The sequence below is a fragment of the Thalia democratica genome, chromosome 5, assembly GCF_965202585.1.
Source record: "Thalia democratica chromosome 5, ktThaDemo2.hap1.1, whole genome shotgun sequence".
NCBI classification, from domain to species: domain Eukaryota; kingdom Metazoa; phylum Chordata; class Thaliacea; order Salpida; family Salpidae; genus Thalia; species Thalia democratica.
Genome location: NC_139169.1, coordinates 42,620,976 through 42,643,139, shown reverse-complemented (window position 1 = coordinate 42,643,139; position 22,164 = coordinate 42,620,976). Strand labels below are relative to the sequence as shown.

Below are 22,164 nucleotides of genomic sequence, written 5' to 3'. Positions count from 1 at the left end.
GTTCTGAGACGTTTTTCTGAAACAAAAGAATAATGATATTTGAGCGGTAATGCTATAAAATAAATAAATCTAGATGACAAAGTTGAAAAAACTTACAAGTACAACATAGTTAAGTCATAATTTAATTTAAATGTACACACATTGATGCTTTGAAAATGTTTGATAAACACAATGTAGTTTGGCACTTTTTCTCTAACAAAACAAAATATGGGAAATATGGCTTAATATTCTTTTTTATATCATTGACTGACATTGATTTTCTATATTAGATGTATATAATAATTAAGTAGAAACTTTTTATAGAAAAAATAAATCATTTTAAAATTTATTAAAAAAAATTTCAGATTAGAATTATGTATAAAATATTATTTAAAATAAAAAGACTTGTTTATTTTGCTTATTTATTTGGTGGCTAGCTGTAAGAAAGAAAACAAACAACTAAATTTCATATTATACTATGTCGTCAAAAAGTACGCACTACCCGTGCTAAGTACGCACTTTTGGTCGGGTTCAATTTGCGTACTTAAGCGGTAGTCTACTGTATAAGGTTTCAATTACAATTAAAACCTTAATAAAGAACTTAATCAAACTCTTTTTTTACTTTATATGTACGAAAATTAATTTTCTTCGTTTGTTTATTAGCACTTCAACATGGTTGCCACAGATCAGCTGAGAAAAATTTTACTAAAACTTTTTACTAAAATTTTCCTGACTTTTCTAAATAAAACTCTTAATTTAAACTTATTCTAAAATACATAATCAAACACTTGAAACTATCTAAAGTTTTAATCTTATTTTTATACAGGTTAAGCCAACATTTTTTTTATGCTGAATTCAATCATCTACATTACATCAGTTGAACCATCTGTGTATGAATATGATTGATATATTTTCAATGAACAGCTTTATCAGCAAAATATAGTCAGACTTAGCATAAAGTTGTACAATAACCTAAAGGTTATAATATCTAACAATAAGAAATATTTATCTAAAACATGTAATACTTATATAAATTGTTTACTTACTTTAATAAAATACTACCTAAACCATGTAATATAAAAACCTTAAATTAAAAATCAATTAGAACAGTGCTTCTGAAATGGGGTTCCGCGGAACCCTAGGGTTCCGCGACGCCTCTCAGGGGTTCCGCGAAGCGTTTCGAAATTTAATAATGAACATTTATTTGATTAAACATTTTATGTAAAATTAAAATTAGTGGTTCCGCGCAAAAGTTGAATTTTGGAAAAGGGTTCCGCCACTAGAAAAAGGTTCAGAAGCACTGAATTAGAAAATAATATACTTAAAACTTGAAACAAATAAATATACTCTTATTTATTTTAAAAACTTAAATTATTCTACAAAAAATTACAAATAAGTCAACTTACAATGGCATATACCTCTCTTATAACTTATTATTCAAGTTTAAACAAATTAAAAAAATATAAATAGGGATGGTATACACATAAACTTGCTATACAAAATACTAAACTTAGTGCTTAATTATAAAGAACTTAATTATTTACTTAAACAAATAACACTTTAATTCTTAAATTCTGCACGATAAACTTTTGTGTATATATCACATTTTCACTAGTAACTTTTGTGTATATATCACATTTTCACTAGTAACTTTTGTGTATTTTCACATTTTCAAGGACACTAGCCTGCCTGTGGCTAGTGTCCTTGCCACAGACAGGGTTGCCAAATGTTTTTGTCAAATTTGCTCCAGGTTTTCAAAATTTCTTCCATGTTTTTTTTATTCGACGTTTTAGGGTTTACTTTTAGTTAAAAATTAAGTTTAAGGTAAAAAAACGGTGTTGAAATAGTATAACAACATCGAAATAAAATCTTAAAAATTCTAATAAAAAAAATGTTTGATGATGACAAAACGAATTTATCAATATGATAGATTTTTTGAGTCAAATCGAAATTTTACTACTTAACACATGTTAAAATTGTTAAAAAATCCAGGTTTTTCCAGGTTTTTTAGTTTTGGCAACCCCGCACAGATCATCAATACTAAAAAGCATACAAAAACTGCTTGTTCAAGTAGGGTAGTTGTTCAATACGTTATTAGAAAAATTTTGCAGTTTTATAAGGGATATTTAATTAATTTATACCAGATGAAGGCATTGGAAATTGAGTAATTTTGTAAACTTTAGGAAGATTTTACTATCTTAGTCTGACATAAGAATTTTTAATTCATTTCCACCATTTTAAGGCTTTGGAAAATAAGGAATTTCGTAAATTTAAACTCCCAATATCTAAATTTTTTTTAAATGTTGTTAAATTTCATGACTTTTCCTGACCTTTTTTCAAAAACCCCCATTTTTTCCTGACTTTTGTAGTTTTTTTTTAGTTTTTCCTAACTTTTCCTGATTATGTTGCAACCCTGATTTTATAGAGTATATAATTTTGAAACACTACCTAGTGCGTAAAACACTGTGTACTTTGAAAAATTTAGGTGTAAAATTGTGCTTGGTTATCAAAATGTAGTACTATCTGATTGTAGTTTTATAAATTTTAACCCGTAAGATTTGTTTTTTTGATAGCTTTTTTAAAGTAGCTACTTTTATTATGAGGTCAGTAACCTTAATTTGTAACAAAATAAACTTTATAATTATATATCTAGTTAACTTACCTTTTTTTGAAGCAATTTTTTAATCTTCGATTGAAAAAAAAAACTGGTATAAGAATAAGTCTAAAATGGTATTGATATATAAACTATTCATTTGCCACAACAGTTTAAAATTTATTAAAATCACACAATGATAAATAAAAGTTTTGCTATTGAAATTTAACTAAATTCATAAGACACTCTGGAGCTAGCGTAAAATAAAATTTTGAATAGAAGATAAATGATTAAAATGATATATTATTTTTTCACATAGCGTAGTTAGATAAATAGTTTGTTTTTCCTTTGAGAAGCAATATTTTATAGAGTGTGACCTTGTCTTCAATTGAAGTTACAATGAAACAACAGACCTCAAACTGTAATATTTTTTTTTTCAATTATCGAATACTCAAAATTTGGGCATTATTTTAAATCAGCGAGTTTTATAATGTATACTACACATAATATATAAAAATACATACGATAACTACTAGTGTAAATTTTTCAGATGTTTATTTTAATTTAAATGTCATTTTTATATAAATTTTAATTACTTAAAAGTTTAGATATAATCTATACGACTTCTTAAAAACAATACAAATTTGAAAAAGGGTGCATAGAAAATTTTAGATAGCACAAACTTTTTGCACAATATTTTTATCATAAATAACAATTATTTAATAAAAAAAATGTATTTTAGGTTAAAAAAACACTCTACACCAACTTTAGATATAAGTTTAAATATATTTTTTCTTTCGTAAAACATGTTACATTTAATCATTTTTATCATAGCTTAGATTGTATAACTACTATATTTGTAAAGTATTATCTACTTTTTACACAAACTTTTGTTATTTTAGATTTATGAAACTTACCTAAGATTACCTAAGATTTATGAAACTTACCTATTTTAGTCAAAGGTGGAGATTCTTTAACTTTTCTAAAACTATCTTAATATTAAAATTTAAAAGTCTATGATATTTATTTAATATACACCTTAATTGAAAATAAAAAATATGCTAACAAGACAATAAAATTAGTTAAAAAAACCATAGAAAAAAGTTGTCTCAATATTTAAAAAACAAAAACAGCAAATTCAGAGATCTTTTGTTTTATTAAAACATTTTCAATTCTGCTGAAAATTACTTGCTTATAGAGAAATAGAATAAGACTATTTTTTAGTTTGTTTTAAGAAATTTTTTTAAACCAATTTTAATATATGTTAAAATTATTCAAAGCTGTCCAATTTCTTATATTAAAAAAGCAGATTACTTTTAAAACATTTATTCTGAATTATGCTAATATGCTAAGTTTTTTTTACTTATTTTTTTAAATGCTTAAATTTTCAATGGCAATCGCAAGAAGTTATATATATATATATATTAACTAAAATAAATTTAAAAAACTAATTTTATTAACTGTTTGTTCTAAAACAACTACTAAAAGTAGTAATAATATAAGTCACATAAAACCTTTTTACTTTAAAAAATTTGATCAATTTTACTACTTAAACGTAAACACGTATCTAAACATACTCCACAATTCATACAAACATAATCACAATAGTTAACCCAATGTTATATAAATATTCCTAATAAGAGTATACTTTTCTCACCTGACACCCTCGTGCATGTAGTGAAAAGCCTTGTTAATGTCCTCTAGCGCCATCTGGTGAGTAACAAACTCGTCAACTTTCAGCTCTTTGTTTATGTAAGATTCAACCAGCTTGGGCACGCTATCTACTGACTTGTACCCTAAATATTTAATAATTTTTTTATTAAAATTTATAAAAAAATGTCTACCTAAACTACTGGGAAATTTTAGGAAGTTCAAGTATAAAAGTAAAAACTACTAAATAAGTAAATAGGTCTGAAGTTCAAAAATCTATATACTTGAGTAATTCAAATTCATGTACAAATATACCTCCGAAAGCAGTGCCCTTCCAAACTCTTCCTGTTACCAATAGAAACGGCCTGACGTGGATCTCTTGACCCTTTCCAGCCACCCCAATAATAATAGACTCACCCCAACCTTTGTGACACGCCTTCAACGCTGAATTCTGTTATTGTAAATATTATATTCTGGTTATTAAAGCTGCTGCTAAAAGTTTTCATCCAACTTATTTAATAATAATTTTTAAGTAATAAATATCTTTAGACAAACACATAAGAAATGAAGAGTTTGAAAGTTTTATTTTCAGTATCAATTTAACTGACATAGTTAAAGGTTATAAGATTAAATTTATAAGAATAACTTAAAATTATATTTAAAAGTTTCTTACAATAAATTTACTTACAGGCCTTTGAACTTTATAAAAAAGCCTCACAGTATTATCTCTTTAAGGACATTATTTAAATAAATAATTTCCTTTTAATTACATTTGTTTAACAAAAAAATAATACTTAAGATTAAGCTATGAAACACAATGACTAAAAATTTGTCCTTAGAATTTTTGTTCAAAAAAGTTTAAATTTAATTTAGTAGCTTGATAAATAGTTTGCTAGTAGTAACTTAGGAAGTCATTTTAGAAAATTATTCAATTTAAGAGTATTTGTTGTAATTTTGTAAGTCAACTTGCTACAGAATACACAAATGTAACTGTGTAACACTTTTCATATGTTTATCAAGCGTTTACTTGAAAGTTATTTTAATTATAAATTTTTTGAAATATCTTAACAACTACTCATTGAACAAAAAAAAATGTAAGTTTTAACTTTATATTAACAAATAACCCACCATAGTGTTAACGTTGCCGATGCACTCAAATGTATAATCACAGCCACCATCGGTCATTTGTACAATTTCATCTTCTGTAGTTCCTTTCAACTCTTTCGGATTCACAAAATCGGTTGCTCCAAACTGCTTTGCTGAAATTTTTTTTTAAAACTTATAGAAGTTGCTTTGAAATTACTTAAGTTAGATGTCATAACAGCCTTATACTAATTGAGAAATTTATTAAAATTTTCCATAGACATTCAATGCCTGTCAATTTAAAACATACTGAGTTTTATAACAAGGGTAATAACAAATGCTTAATTAAGAGATGGTTAGAATATAAGTTTTTAAATTTTTATTATGTTCAAAAAAGCTTTAATGGATGTAAATTTATAGCACCAAAATAAGTTGTAGAGTATAAAATAAGTTAGAAAATTAAAGTCTCTACTTTATACAAAAATTTCAAAATAGTATAACGATTTAAGGCCATAGGGGGGGGGGGGGGTCCACTTTGTTTTTTACAACTTGACCTTATTTTGTAGAATTTAGTCTGAGCTATCAGAGACTTTTAACCGCTTAAAAAAACTCAAAGTAACTTTTGAGATATAAGCGATCAAAGAAAGGGCGTTCAATAGGTTCCTTATGGAAGGCGAAAACTGAAAATGCGAAAAAAGACTATTTCACTAAAAATCTATCTCTTCCTTCATTTTTTGAGTAATCTTTCTCAAATTTTTACAGAATGTGTATCATTAAATTTTAAAGAGATCGATTGTAGGAATTTTTTTAATTTTGAGTAAAAAAAAAATTATGGTCAAAAAACTACCCTTTTTTTTAGTTTTTTGAGGATAAAATTTTTAGTTTTCAAAATTTCAAAAATTCCAACATTCAGGTTCTTCAAAATATTAAAAGGAACATTTCCTGAAAATTTGAAGTCTCTAGGTCAAAAAATGAAGGAGGAGATAGGATTTTAGTAAATTTTTAAATTTCCGAGAAAATTGACCCCGAAAAATTTGCGGTCCATACGTTTGTATCGGAAACTTTTTACAAAAAATAAAATATCTCAAAAGTTAAATCATATTTTTGAATTCTATAAAAACAGGCTTGTAGTTTGTATTTAAAGCTTTCATATAAAATCCAAAGTTATTTTTTGTAAAAAAAAAGTTGGACCCCCCCTATGGCCTTAATTAAAAAAAATACTATTGTTTTAAAATTGCTGTTTTTTTTCCAAAACCATACTGTATTTCCTAATACATTTTTCTCGTTAATGTTTAATAATTGCTTAGATATTTAATATCTTTGGTTTAAAATGTTTCTTTTGTTGTTTTTAAAATGTTTTGTTTATTTAAAATGTTTAAAATGAATTATTAATCAAGTTTATTTTTAATATTTACAGCCTGCAGAAGACTTAACTTCTAGAAAATTAGCCCTAAGCTAATAAAAAGCTAACAACCCTTGATGTAGTAACATGTTTTTAATTAAGTTGTGCTGTTTTTTGCGCAAGTCAATAGTATTTTAGTCTATTTCACGATAAAATATGGGAGTTAGATGTAACAGTATTAACTCAGCTTAATATCTTTATAATTTTTAGACTTTTAACAATTTGTTTATTACAATAAACTCAAAGAAAAACTATATATTTTAATTCAAGACAAGACGTTAAAACAGGTCCTGGACAAGACGTTAAAAGGTATCCGTGGTGTGCAACTCGATAACCGAAAGGTTTTTTCGTGCACCAGGTTCTAAGACCAAATATTTTGAACGTTCAATAAACAATATCAAACAAAGCAAATAAAAACAGATAAATATTTTTTAGAAAAGCAACCAGAAGTTTTGTTGTTTTTTTAATCTAGTTTGTAGAATTAAGAAGGTTGTTAGTGCTAATTAAAAAGGTTTCTGCATGCAGAATCTTTTTTTTTAATAACATATAGGTTCACTTTATCATCAAATTTATAAAATTTAATTGAGACAAATTATATTGACATAACTAGAGAGTTTAGAACAAATAAACAGGACACAGTAATCTATCCACTAATAGGAGATTGATAGTTATTAATTTATTATTTTTGAGAATAAACAATTACTCAGTTTCACCGCAGAGCGGATTTTCAAATTGTAAATCTGTAGTAAAATAATAATGTTAAAAATGACAAATCTTTAAAAATTGGTTTGAGTTAAGTTTATATACAAAAAAATTAAAAAATAAATTAAGAATTATATTATTCTAATGCAAAACAACCTTTAATTTTAAAAATATCAAAATATAGTCTACAAACAATACAATTAAACCATAGTATAATGTGGGGTATTGATATCTAATAGATTTAAAGAGATAAAAACTTTTACAGAGTTAAAAGTTATGGAGTAGTAGATACATATTATTAAGCACACAGTTCTAATAATAAATTAATAATGTAATAATGTTCAAAATAAAACAAGGGAGTAAGCATTAAAAAAAATTTTTGAAAGCATTGTTGTTGTTGTTGTTAACACAGTTGTATTATGATGACAAAGAATAAAATGGCTTTTTGTGAAAAATTTTAGATAAGCGAAAAATAGAATGAGGGTTAGATTTCAGATGTTAAATTTAAAAAATAAGATAAAAAATTAAATATATTTAGTTGAGAGATAATCAAAGAGAGTATAAACTACTAATAATTCAACTCCAGAAAATATATATATATACTAATTCTCCAACAATTATGATTTACAACTGGAAATGGGTATATTATAGGGTATGCACAATTTATCTTATATCTTAATGAAATATATTTAACTAATAAACTGACTTGAAAAAAATAAAATAGTTTTAATATTTTAAGACTGAGAATGGGAATAATATTATGATACATGCACAAATAATAAAAAATCTTAATAAAATTGATACCTATGTGATATATAAATTATAAATATTCATTTAAGTAATGTGGGCATTGGGTTATCAGTTCGTTTCTCTTGTTTAAGGTTTTTCTCTTATCTGCTAGGGCTATATGGAGTCTTTCTAGGTTACATAAAGTGCACATGTTAGTATGGTTTGTGTTAGATTTTACTGATTCTACTATTTTCCATTCAATTGAGTATTTTATATGGTTACTGTATAGATCCCATAGGTGATTTGCAAGTTGGGTACAATTTTTGGGTTTGCTTTTAAAAGGTTTTGGGAAAGAGGTTTTGTGTTCATTATATCTAGACTTAAATGTTCTTTTGGTTGAACCAATATAAATCTTGTGGTCATTAACGGATGTGGAGACTTTAGCTTGATATATTACATTACTTAGGCAACACTTGTTATCCACGGGGCAGTTTGTTTTTATTCTACAATTACAAAGTTTTTCGTTTTTATCTGATTTTTTCGTGAATTTTTTGTTGTGGGAATTTATAAGGGCCATAATATTTGGTGTGCAGCAGTATGATATTTTTATAGAATTTCTGTTGATTATTTTGTGATAGATGGTGTCTTTCTTTCAAAGGCTTATACCAAAATGCATTAAATAAAAGTAATTTTAAATATAATTTAACCTACAAACAATTTAATAATACAAATATTAACAAAATTAGAAAAAGAAATTGCATTTATTACAATCCCCCCTTTTGTAAATCTGTACAGACTAAAATTGGCAAACTTTTCCTGGATTTAGTAGATAAACATTTTAAGAAAGACACCATCTATCACAAAATAATCAACAGAAATTCTATAAAAATATCATACTGCTGCACACCAAATATTATGGCCCTTATAAATTCCCACAACAAAAAACTCACGAAAAAATCAGATAAAAACGAAAAACTTTGTAATTGTAGAATAAAAACAAACTGCCCCGTGGATAACAAGTGTTGCCTAAGTAATGTAATATATCAAGCTAAAGTCTCCACATCCGTAAATGACCACAAGATTTATATTGGTTCAACCAAAAGAACATTTAAGTCTAGATATAATGAACACAAAACCTCTTTCCCAAAACCTTTTAAAAGCAAACCCAAAAATTGTACCCAACTTGCAAATCACCTATGGGATCTATACAGTAACCATATAAAATACTCAATTGAATGGAAAATAGTAGAATCAGTAAAATCTAACACAAACCATACTAACATGTGCACTTTATGTAACCTAGAAAGACTCCATATAGCCCTAGCAGATAAGAGAAAAACCTTAAACAAGAGAAACGAACTGATAACCCAATGCCCACATTACTTAAATGAATATTTATAATTTATATCTCACATAGGTATCAATTTTATTAAGATTTTTTATTATTTGTGCATGTATCATAATATTATTCCCATTCTCAGTCTTAAAATATTAAAACTATTTTATTTTTTTCAAGTCTGTTTATTAGTTAAATATATTTCATTAAGATATAAGATAAATTGTGCATACCCTATAATATACCCATTTCCAGTTGTAAATCATAATTGTTGGAGAATTAGTATATATATATATTTTCTGGAGTTGAATTATTAGTAGTTTATACTCTCTTTGATTATCTCTCAACTAAATATATTTAATTTTTTATCTTATTTTAAATTTAACATCTGAAATCTAACCCTCATTCTATTTTTCGCTTATCTAAAATTTTTCACAAAAAGCCATTTTATTCTTTGTCATCATAATACAACTGTGTTAACAACAACAACAACAATGCTTTCAAAATTTTTTTTTAATGCTTACTCCCTTGTTTTATTTTGAACATTATTACATTATTAATTTATTATTAGAACTGTGTGCTTAATAATATGTATCTACTACTCCATAACTTTTAACTCTGTAAAAGTTTTTATCTCTTTAAATCTATTAGATATCAATACCCCACAGTATACTATGGTTTAATTGTATTGTTTGTAGACTATATTTTGATATTTTTAAAATTAAAGGTTGTTTTGCATTAGAATAATATAATTCTTAATTTATTTTTTAATTTTTTTGTATATAAACTTAACTCAAACCAATTTTTAAAGATTTGTCATTTTTAACATTATTATTTTACTACAGATTTACAATTTGAAAATCCGCTCTGCGGTGAAACTGAGTAATTGTTTATTCTCAAAAATAATAAATTAATAAATTATATTGACTTTATTTATTGTTAAATTATTTTTTTACACTTTGATATCAGTTTAAATAGCATAATTAAAAGAAGACAATTCTATATCAAATTACTCGGTCTTTAACTGACATTGTTTTTAGAATGCTAAAATGTGTTATTTACTGCAATCGTAATTTTCCTACTACTTAAAAATTAGCAACTAACTGGCAGTTTTGTAATAAAAACCATACATTATAAGAATTATGAAAATAATTTACGAAAGATTTAAAGTTGCTTTATAAATTTTTTAAAACTTACTAATGTTAAAAAAAATGTTCAGTAAACATATATAAAAACGTGACTAACCGACTTCAAATTTATCAGGGTTGATGTCGACCCCGATAATTTTCGTGGCCCCCGCAGCTTTGCATCCCATGACAACAGCAAGACCAACTGCACCCAAACCCCAAACAGCACAAGTTGACCCTGATTCTACCTGAAAAAAAAAATTCTAATAATACTATCAAATAACTACGGGTACTTAAAAATTTTACTTACTCAATGTTTTGAACCTGCTCTAATTAAAACTGAAACATGTATATTTATAAACTATTTGTTTTTATATATTCTAATAAATTATATATATCTAATTTATAAAATACTTTGATAGAGCCCATTAAAAAACATTATGCTAGAGCCTTTTGTTTAAAATTACTGGTGTTTACCAGATAAATTCTAATGTTCAACCAACATTATTCATAACAAGTTTTAGTATTTATAAATAGAAGAACCAATTTTGTTTTTTAAAATATGTATATAACTTGTTTTTATATTTTTTTACTAAAAACTTTATATTTCTTATTTGTAAAGATGAACATACAAAATAGGTTAAAAACTTGTAACAAACAGCTTAAAAAAGACTAAAGTAATCTAAATAACAATTTTTTAATGATGAATAAAAACCTAAATAATTAAAAGTTTAGTGTTTCTAAGAAAACATAAACACTTTTTAATTTTTCTTAATTAAGTCTTAATTAATAATAATAATTGTTTAGTTAATTTTAAATAATCTTCTCAAAAAAAGTTTTTTTTCTAATAATGATGTTAAGTATTTGATATACATAAACCAATATAAATTGAAAATCTTTAAAAAACTTATCATATGAAATGATAAAAATGATTAAGCTTCTAGCAATAAGTTTTTCAACATATTTTTATTTAACTATTCTTTTACATTAAGAAAATATTTGTGGTCTTTAACAAAAACTATGCCTATAAATCATATTCTTGTAAAGAAAGTCATGTTACTAAATTAAAAAGTTTACAATATAAATGTTTACTTTATACATTTATTATTCATGGTTTTAATTTAAGAAAATTAAATTAATTTTCAAGGTTATTAACTACAACAAAACTGTAAATGCATACAATGTGATAAAGTGAACAGTGTAAACATAAAAAGTATAGTATAAAAAGACTGTGCTATTGTTGGAAACTTTCCAATTTACTTAATTGAATGATGTATGGTAATTTGAATCAAAGAAATATTCACATTCTACTTATGATAACACAAAATTTCTTTTAAGTAAAAACAGTTAGTATTTTTTATTTAAACTTCCATCATCAACATATTTTCAACCACTCTAATAATTTTTAACTAAACAAAATTTAATTGAAAAGAAAGATTTGATTAAAAATTAAAATACTGCATTGTCAAACATAGATAGAAATAGTTAGTAAGAGTGTATTAATATTACAGAAATTATAGTTTTAACCACGTTAATAAAAGAAATTAAATGCTTTAAAATAATAAAGAATTCAGATTTTTGATCAACAGAAAATTCAAGTGTATACCTTAGCAGTGTTCATTGCAGCACCATACCCGGTAGGAATGCCACATCCAAGCAAGCATATTTTATCCATGGGCGCTTTCTTATTTACCTGTTAGACAATCTCGACTAATTGATCGTACATTGAAAATGTTGTTGATATAATAGTATATTTCTACTTATGTGGTAATAAAAGAAAACATCAAGTGTTAGTACTTCTTTACTTTTCCCCTTTTTTTGTTAAAAAATAATTTGCATCAAACTTTTTTTTAATTAGAAAGTTAAATTTTGATTGTGAAAATTAAATAAAATACAAAAATCAACTATTTTAATTGTTTTACTAATTATTCTACAAACTGCTATTTTCTATATTTAATACTTCAATAACGATTCTATTTTGTATAACTAAAACTAGTTTAATTCAGGACCCAAAATTATTACTAATAAACAACAAAATGACTTTAATTGATTAACTATTTAAAAACCTTTAAAAACGACCAAAAGTAATAAACAATATAGTTACATTTAAGTGTTTGTATTTCTTAGTCAGTTTTTATTGTATTATCAGCTGTGAGCAATGTATAACATTATTACATTAGTTACAGACTTAAATTGCTTTTATGGAAGTTGGCTTATGTGTTTCTACATTCATTTAAATAATATGAAACACAACTATACAGCAATTTTCCAGTGTTAAATTGAAGTTCATGCAATAATAAAAGAGACTTATAAAGTTTAATAAATGTATATGTCCTAGTTTACATGTTTTTTTTATTTTAAATATCTTGGGTAGTTAGTATTTTTTTACTCAGTATGTAGGCACTAAAATGAGATTTTTAAAATTAAGAAATATAATTTTCTGTTAGTGAAAAATTTATAAGAATTTAATTTTATAATGAATTTAAAGCACATTAAAACTTGTTTAAAATTTAAATAAAACATTAATTTTTTGAAAAACTATATTAATTAAAACAATAGCATAAACTAAAGCACGCATTTGAAAAAAAGTTTGTTTAAAGAACGCGGCCAAGTTGGATAAGTATTACAAATTGAGTGCAAAATACAGTGAAGTGTCGCGTGCAAAGTATGATGTAACTGTTTTGATTGGACAAAAATTTTGGTGTCAACTATGCAAAACCTGCTTAAAAGATAATAATAAAATTATTTCTTAAACATTTTGTAAATCTTAATCGGATCTTTAAGGAATTAAGTTAACAATCGAATGATTAAAATATTTTAGTAATAGATATAACTAAATTTATATACTTCTTTTTTATTTTTAGTGCTTATTTCTAAACAAATAAAAACAATGATTAAAATATTTGTCAAAATACTAATAAAAGTTTATATCTAAGTGTATTGAAAGAAAGAAATAAAACTAAATTCTATACACAATATTCTCAACAATTAATTAAGTAAATTACTAAATTTATGATGGATTTGCTTTGATTTAGGTTATTTAACGTTTTAATATTCATTAAAGCTATGTTATTTTATTGTAAGTTTTTAAATGTAAGACGTATTTGCTAACAAAAAATAAATGTTTCATATTTTATGAATAAAAAACTATCTACAGTAACTAATCATAAATAAGTAAGATAAAGTTACATGCTTTGCAAAAATTAATTTTTAGGATTATGCATCAAAAACATTTTGTTTGATTTTTCTTATTTATTTAAAAATTATTCATACGTAATAAAAACGTAAAAAACTTCATAAAACTCGAAATTATTTTATGTTGTTTAATGGATTAACTTAAATAGATAAACATGACTCTATACTTGTAGAAAAAAGAAATTTAAACAAAAGCTAAATTTATTGTTTTAACAACTTAAGTACAAACTTTGTAGCTCATAAAACTATGTTTATTTGCTGTAAGAAATAGTCACTTGAAATTATTTTTTTGTAAGAATAAGTTATACTTATTATAGATAGTATTTTGCATAAAAAATAGCAACTAACCTTACAAATACTAATATCAGCAACAACAGTATACTGACTAAATGTGGAGCATCCCATGTAATGATACACAGTTTGTCCTTTACATCTGAATCTAGAAGTACCATCTGGCATTACACCTTTTCCCTGTTTGTATCAAATTTATTTAATTAATTTGTTGAAAGTATAACTAAGCACAAAGTTTACATCAAAATGTAAGGTTTATGGTCAAATTTACATATTTTATTAGTTTTTAATGCTGTAGAAAATTAAAATATATATATAAATTATTTTTAAAATCTTCTAAACATTAACTGATGAAAATATATACAAAGAATAAAACATAATCATTACTTAGTTATTTTTTCAAAATTCAAAATGCAGTACAATTTAATCATTGAGTATTTTTATTTCTAAAAAACAATTAACTTTATAATCTTCTAATAATTTAAATTTCAACAGGTTTTTTTTTTGTAGAACGAAATACACAAAGATACAAAAGTTATTTGCATAACTTTAAGCATTTTATATATTTAAAAAATTTTAGTTTAGTTTCATATTAAATCTTCAACATAAATGCTCTGAAAAACAACTTCTTGGTATACATGATTTACATAAGCATAGCTTAAAAATCTAATTGATATGCATATAATGTTTGTATTATATTTTGTTAGTTTAGTTAAGTATACTTTGGTTTATTAATTGATCTTTTTTGTAGACTTTTATAAGCTATTAGATATTTATTACTGCTGAACAAAATTTATAGATTTAAAAAAAAATTAACATTTAAAAATATACTTTTGCTGATGGAATTGCTCACTAAATTTTAAGCAATCTTCTTCATATTTCATATTCAATTCTTAATTAAATTTAAAAAAATAATCAAATGTAAAAATCATATATTGAGAAAAACTCCTTTTGTCAAAACTTTAATCCTTAGAATTTTGATTGTATTAAAAATATAAAATTTATTAAAAATAATGTATTAATAATAATTTTACATGTTATAATAAGGAACCTATAGTTTATAATAAAGTTTTTTTTTTCTAATAATTTGATTATTCCATTTGGCGTCATATTTTAAAGTTATAGTATATATTCTTTCGTTAAATACAAAAACTATATACAAAAACAAAATCATATACAAAAACTAATAAAATAAACAAGTAAACAACATTTAAAAATAGTTAACCTGAGTAGAACGAACTTTTTGACACAAGTTAGTCTTGGGTGACTGACAGAACTTGCAGTTTTTACATTGTGGAATGTACAAAGGAATGACATGGTCACCTTGTGATTGTTATTTTTTGTTTAGAAATATATAAAACCATGGTATATTTAAATGATACTATTAGCTTTTAACAGGCTCATTAAATTTCTAATAATTATAAAAACTGTGTAATTAGTATACATTGAAAAAATAATTTACAGTTGTACAAGTTTCAAAAAGAATTAAAGCATATTAATTACACAAATAAAAAGCTTTTAAAGTCAAAACTAAGTAGGAAAAACAAAATATATTTAGTTAAGACAGTTTATTTGAACAGTTAAAACTACAAATTGTTAAACTTATTCTTATAAAACACATTAAAAAAAAATTAAAGAAAAGCTATTTAATACAGTGCTAGTAACTCACTTAATGCTAACTTTAAGGTACTGATGCTAAATAGTTAAAAAAAAGTGAACTTACCAATTTCAAAACCTTCAACACCCTCACCAATACTTTCAATGACCCCTGCGCCCTCATGACCCAATATAACAGGGAAAACCCCTTCACTGTCAGCCCCAGACATGGTGTAAGCATCAGTGTGGCAGACACCAGTGGCATCTAGCTTGATGCGCACCTGTGCAATGAATTAAAAATAATCAAACTACAAAAATTGATGTAAAACTAAGGACATAAAAAATCACTATTTACGAAGTATGTTTTTTATGAACTACAGTAATCAAAATTTAACTGAACTTTAAACTTGATTGGTTTATTTTATTGAGACAGTTTGTTTAAGGGCATAGGGGGGGTAAACACCCTTTTTTGGTTTTTGATCTTTTTTTATATAGTTTTTACTAAGCTACAAGATGCTTTTTACAGATTTTAAAAATTCAAAATAATTTTTGAGATATAGCCGGTCAAAGTCGGAGCCAACAATAGGTTCCTTATAGGAGGCGCAAACTAAAACTGCAAAAATAGACTATTTTACTAAAAATCTATCTTCTCCTACGTTTTTTGAGATAACTACCTCAAATTTTGAGGAAATGTTCCTTGATTTATTTAGAAAATTCTGTTGGAAGGAATTTTGAAAAAAAATAAAATAAAAATTTTATATAAAAAATAAATAAAAAAAACAGTTTTTTTTTTTGTTTTTTTGTTATAAATTTTTATTTTTAAGTTTTTTAAAATTCTGTTCCGACAGAATTTTCTAAATACTGCAAGGAACATTTCCTGAAAATTTGAGGTAGTTATCTCAAAAAACGTAAGAGAAGATAGATTTTTAGTAATTTCTAGTTATTTGCTGTTTTAGTTTGCGCCTCCCATAAGGATCCTATTGTAGCCTCCGACTTTGACCGGCTATATCTCAAAAAATTATTTTGAATTTTTAAAATCTGTAAAAAGCATCTTGTAGCTTAGTAAAAACTATATAAAATAAGATCAAAAACCAAAAAAGGGTGTTTACCCCCCTATGCCCTTAATACCTATGCAGCATTTTCCAAAAACTATATTTGTTTTTTTACAAACTGAAGTAAACAAGGATAAATTAAAAACATAAACTAATTAAAATAATTATACACAAATAAAAGATTACTAAATATTTATTTTATAATAAATTATTCAAAATATACTAACACTTTTCAAAAAAGAACAGATTAAACTTATAATTAGTATTAGAAAATTAAAAACTAGCATAATCTAGGTTGAAGTTTATCAAACAATTTGTAAAATGTGAGCTTTAGTAAAAAAATAACCTAGTCTAATAATGTGGTAGTCCTGTTTAACACATTAACTAGTTACCGACTACAGTTTTTATTTTTATCATTAGATTGTATTAAATATGTACGCTAGGGTGCATCTGTTGCCCCAACCCCTGAGTTTCCACATGAAAATTTTTGTCAGCGCATAGAATCACATAAATAAACAACACAAAAATTAAATTATTAGCTTCCTAGCTTTTACCACAGTTGTGCACTTTAGTTTTTTTCTGAAAACAACCCCTATGTAAATTGTATGGGACCTTAAAAATTCATTCAAGTTTTTAGCTGCAAATTTTTTTACATGTAGCAATCATTGAAGTTTCCAAGTTTATTTGAGAAAATCAAGAAGTTCCTCCGTGAAACTTTCTTCAAATTGCTTTAAAACGTGAAAAATGTGTTTGTGTGATGATTACTAGTTTTTAAAAAATGTGCAGCTAAAACTTGAAGGTTAGACTTTTTTGGTCCCAAACAATTAACATAGGGGTTTTTTTCAGAAAAATTAAAAATGCCACGGTGGTAAAAGCTAGGAAGCTAAAACTTTTTGTGTTGTTTCTTTATGTAATTCCCCACACAGAAACAAATTATTATAGTGTACTCAATTGCTTTCATTTTTGAGCGGCAACAGGTGCACCCTAATGTACACCAACATAGATTTATATAAATGAACTAAAATAAGATTGACTGTTACTCTTTTAATATTTGTTTTATTATAGCATAAGTACTAACGACTGTATAAATTTTAAAAACATACTTCATGGGCTTTTGGTGGGTCAACTTCAATTTCTTCTATTTTTAAATCTTGTTTAGCTTCCCAGGCTACTGCAGCTTTGCATTTGATGACCTAAATTTATAAATATTAGGTGACTTTTTTGATGCTGAAATGTTATTAAAACTTATTATTCTGGATGCTATTAAATCTTAATATTTTAAATATTATTCAAAGTTTTCAAGAGTTTAATAAAGAGAAAGAGATTTTAATAAATCAAACTATGATTGTATTTTATTGAGTTTGATGAAATATTGCATTACTTAACCAAGCTTATTTTTTAAGACTTAAATTAAAACAACCAACAACAACAGCATCCAAGACAGCCTATGACCAGTTACGTCCTTATAAGGACTCATCAGGAAGGCTGTCACAAGAAATTGATGTTTCATATGCTGTTGTTGTTGGTCTTACTGTTAAGTTCATTATTTATTATTGATAGCGCAAAATACTTTAACTTTAAAGATGATGGCTGAAATAAATACTTTCAAAGTCAATAAATTATTTATCATTATTTTTAGTTTTTTTTTTGCAAAATGTAACTAACTTTTCCAACTGTATCCATTTTGATATATTTGTTGTTAAGTATGACTGAAAATTCTTACACCTAAATAAAAACATTCTTAAGTTTTACACAGTTATTATTTAACAAAAGAGAAACAGAATTTTTATTACTAAGTTAAGTAAAGAACTTTTGTCTAAATATAAATGAGTATAAAAAAGTTTTAGAAAGATGTTTGTAAGTATAAAAACTTCTATGTATTCAAACTTTCTAACATTACTAGAGCTAAAATTGTAAATAATAAATAGATAACAATAGTCTAACTTCAATTATCAATAGCCTTGTCTTATACTGTTTGATTTAGTAATTACATTTATTTACATTATATTTTAATTGTACACAATTTACTTTTTAAAACTAGTTTGGTCTGATGGCATAGTGGTACTAAAGACAGCTTTTAAAACTCTCTGAGTTGAACATTGCAAGATCAAGACTCATAGCCAAAACAAATACATAAAATTATATATACTATATATTACCAAATTGGCATCAATCTCGTTTCATTCTTATAATATAAATATACCTAATAAACTATAATCACACATTTTTAAACTAAATTGGATAATTTTGAAAGTTGAAATTTCATAACCAGTCTAAGTAAAGGTTATTAAATAAAACATTTTTGAGTTATCAATAAAGACTAGCCAGTTTTATTGAAATAATTGTTAACACTAAAATTTGGATAATTAATATTTTTTTATTCGTTTTCTATTTAAATCAATAAAATTAAGTGAGTACAACACTGTAATAAATTGTAAGTTTTTTTTTCAAACCCCATGTATTTTACATAGGTGGAATCTACACAGACTTAACATGAAGTAGAGTTCTTGAAAATCTATAAAAATACTTTTATGTACTATCTCACATAAACCCAATGAATTAGTTTTCTCATCCCATTGGATTTCTGTTGAAATTTTATGAGTATAAGCAGCATGGTGTGTAAACCATTAGCTACTTCAAAATAAAAAATACCCTAAGTTCAAAAACCATTTAAAATATGGTATCGAAAATTAAGCTTGCTGAAATTTGGGTAACCAAAGTTAACATTGTTAATCAATGTAGTTTACAAAAGTTTATCAAGCATTGTCAGCTGAAAAATCAAAGTGCTTCTAATTGGCTGAAACTTGACTTCAGTTTGATTCAAGTTTAAATTGTACAAATTAATTTGAAATGACCTTAAATCTTTCCTTTAAGCACAGTATATTTTTCTCTATTGGATTTCCTTTTCTTAATCGTAATTAATTATTTTGGAAGTTGTACTTCTAAAATTAAAAAAAAAAACCTGCAATAATTTTGCTTAAAACTCTACAACTAGTTTCAATAACTCATTTTCAAGTTGATATTAGAATTATGAACAGAGCATTTTTAGTTTAACATAAAAAAGTAAAAACATATAATATAGTGACGTAACATTCATCTTTAATTTTAAGTAAAAAATAATAATATTTTATAGCACTTGTACTAGTTTTCTTGAGATAAAGTAACTCTTTTACGTACTAATTGAAATTTTAAAAGTAAGGTTAAATAAAAAGAGAAAACTCTAATTATTTTAAAAACTATAAAGCATAAAGTTTTATAAATAACTAATATTATACAAAAATTAGTTTAAGTATACTAAAAAAAAAAAATTTTTTTTAGTTTAACTGCTTATCTGTAAAAAGGTAGTATTGTTTTGTATTAATTTTATCCTGTAGTTTATTTGTTCATTTGCTTTTCATAAAATCTAATTCTTTTTGATGTTCTGAGCTGTCCAAAAAGGTTATTGTGAAAGCATTTTCAATTTCTTTAATTATATTTAGATATTTTTTACTATTAATGTAGTTTAAGTTCAGCTAGATCGCTAACCTCGTTCTTATCCATGTTTTTCCGATTACATCTATGCGATCACCACCTTTGCGAAAAGGAAGTTATCGTCTGTCCAACATAATACTCATTACACTCCATATATTCTGCCTCATAGATCCCAAAATTATTACAATTTCTTTCTTAATTTTTCAATTTTTGTTTTTTAATCTAATTTATTTTCGAGGTTTTAATTTCAAACTATCAGTGATTTTGACCATTCCTTTATTACCAATTCGATCGCACAACATACATTTCCCACATGGGTAAAAAATAATTTTATCAGCATTAAGTTGATGAGAAACTATTTTAAAATTGATAAGTAACGTTGCTAGTGTGTTTGGTCGTTTATATGTGATCATTGTGTTTGGGTTAAGTTGTTTTTCTTTTTTAGTTAGTTTTAATAAGTTAGGAAAACTTGTTGTCCATAGGCTAATGTTTTTTTAATGATATTTTGTTTTCTGTTGTTTTTAGGTGGTCCAAAGCGTTCTTTCCATTGTTTTGTAATTTCTATTATATCGATGACTAAATCTTTACAAAGATACGAATTTAAACATTTAACCTTCAAAACATTTAGGGCTTCTAAATAATCGTCATCACGTTCACAAAGCTTTCTCAATCATATCGACTCGCTAAATACAATTGACTTGTATATAGAGCATGGATGATAAGACCTTCCGTTGATGTATACACTATTCATTGCAGTTGGTTTTGCATAATTTTTTACATGAAATCCAACTTTTTCTCTTTCATTCATATTGTGTTTAACGTCCAAAAACTCTAATTGTTTTACATCACTATTTAATGAGATTTCTCTAAAGATAAGTTTTAAGACATAATTAATAAATAAATTATAAAGATTTTCTTTAATTTTGTTTGTTGTTTCTTTAGTCTGTGAAATGAAAAATATGTCATCAATATACCTTTTAAAAATTATTGCTGTTTTTAGGGTTGGGGTGATTTGTAATAAAACATGGTGTAGAGTAATATTTGCTACAGAAACCGAATTGTTATCTTCCGTTACATTGCCGTTAATTTGTTTGTTGAAAGAATCTCCGTGTTGTACTATCAGACTTTCTAAACGAAGATAGTGAGGTCGACTAAAATCTTACCCACCTGCTCTAAGTATTCCGTGCATTTTTAATCGCATTTATAAAACTTGTTTTTACCAAATTTCTGCTTATATTAGGGTAAAGTCCCTGAACATCCGCCGCCACTAAATAAGTACTTTTGTTATTAAAACATTTAGAAATAAGTTGTTTTTCCATTCATCTAAGTCTTCTAGATAGCTTTTACTTTCCTTGCAATATTCGTTTATTTCATATTTACTAACTTTTATACTTATAGGTTTTATTATCATTTCTAAAAAGCTTGTGATTCTTGAGGTAGTTATTTTTCCTGCAGAATTGATTGAATTAATCTAGTTGGTATTTCGTAAATTGGTATATTGTAAAAAAGTTTAAATTATTAATTTATTTTGTTTTATTTGTTGAATGTATTGGTAAAAACAATTTAGTTCTTTTTTGAAAGACAAAAAAATGAGCGTTCAAAATGTTTGGTCTAAGGAAGTAGTGAGTAAAATAACTTTTAGGTTACATAATGGATACTAAAGTGAGTTAGAGGTAAAGGTTTTACTAAAAATTTTAATAAACTTGACTACGTAGAGGGTTTAAAACATTTGTAAAGTAATATTATACACATTACCATAAGATTATAAATATCACAAAACAATTTACTGCAGCCGACCAACTCAAGCACGTTATTTTAATTCAAAACAATCAAATTCTTATTGAAAAATAATGCGCAATAAGCATGCTTCATTTCTGACAACCATGTGGGTAATTTAAAAATTGATAAAAGACAAATGCAAAGGTAACACACAAAATTATAAGCTTTTAAACTAAACT

The 22,164-nt window shown here is 25.1% G+C and overlaps 1 protein-coding gene across 1 annotated transcript; it reads right to left on the bottom strand.

The window, feature by feature from the left end:
- Positions 1-2,731: 2,731 nt before the first annotated feature.
- LOC145836042 (alcohol dehydrogenase class-3-like) lies at positions 2,732-18,460 on the bottom strand. Its single transcript, XM_082943832.1, has 11 exons — positions 18,401-18,460; positions 17,839-17,928; positions 15,811-15,964; positions 15,313-15,410; positions 14,145-14,267; positions 12,208-12,294; positions 10,720-10,849; positions 5,351-5,481; positions 4,538-4,673; positions 4,230-4,368; positions 2,732-2,991 (listed from the first exon to the last, which is right to left on the bottom strand). Exons 1-11 carry the CDS (start codon positions 18,416-18,418, stop codon positions 2,967-2,969), a joined length of 1,131 nt encoding a protein of 376 aa, XP_082799958.1. The 5' UTR covers positions 18,419-18,460; the 3' UTR covers positions 2,732-2,966.
- Positions 18,461-22,164: the final 3,704 nt, after the last annotated feature.

Bases quoted from the DNA above. Each gene is read 5' to 3' on its own strand.
- LOC145836042 (XM_082943832.1), bottom strand. The intron at 15,411-15,810 runs GTAAGTTCACTT...AACAATCACAAG, and splicing joins TGTTGAAGGTTTTGAAATTG to GTGACCATGTCATTCCTTTG. The intron at 4,369-4,537 runs GTATATTTGTAC...TTAAATATTTAG, and splicing joins GAAGGGCACTGCTTTCGGAG to GGTACAAGTCAGTAGATAGC.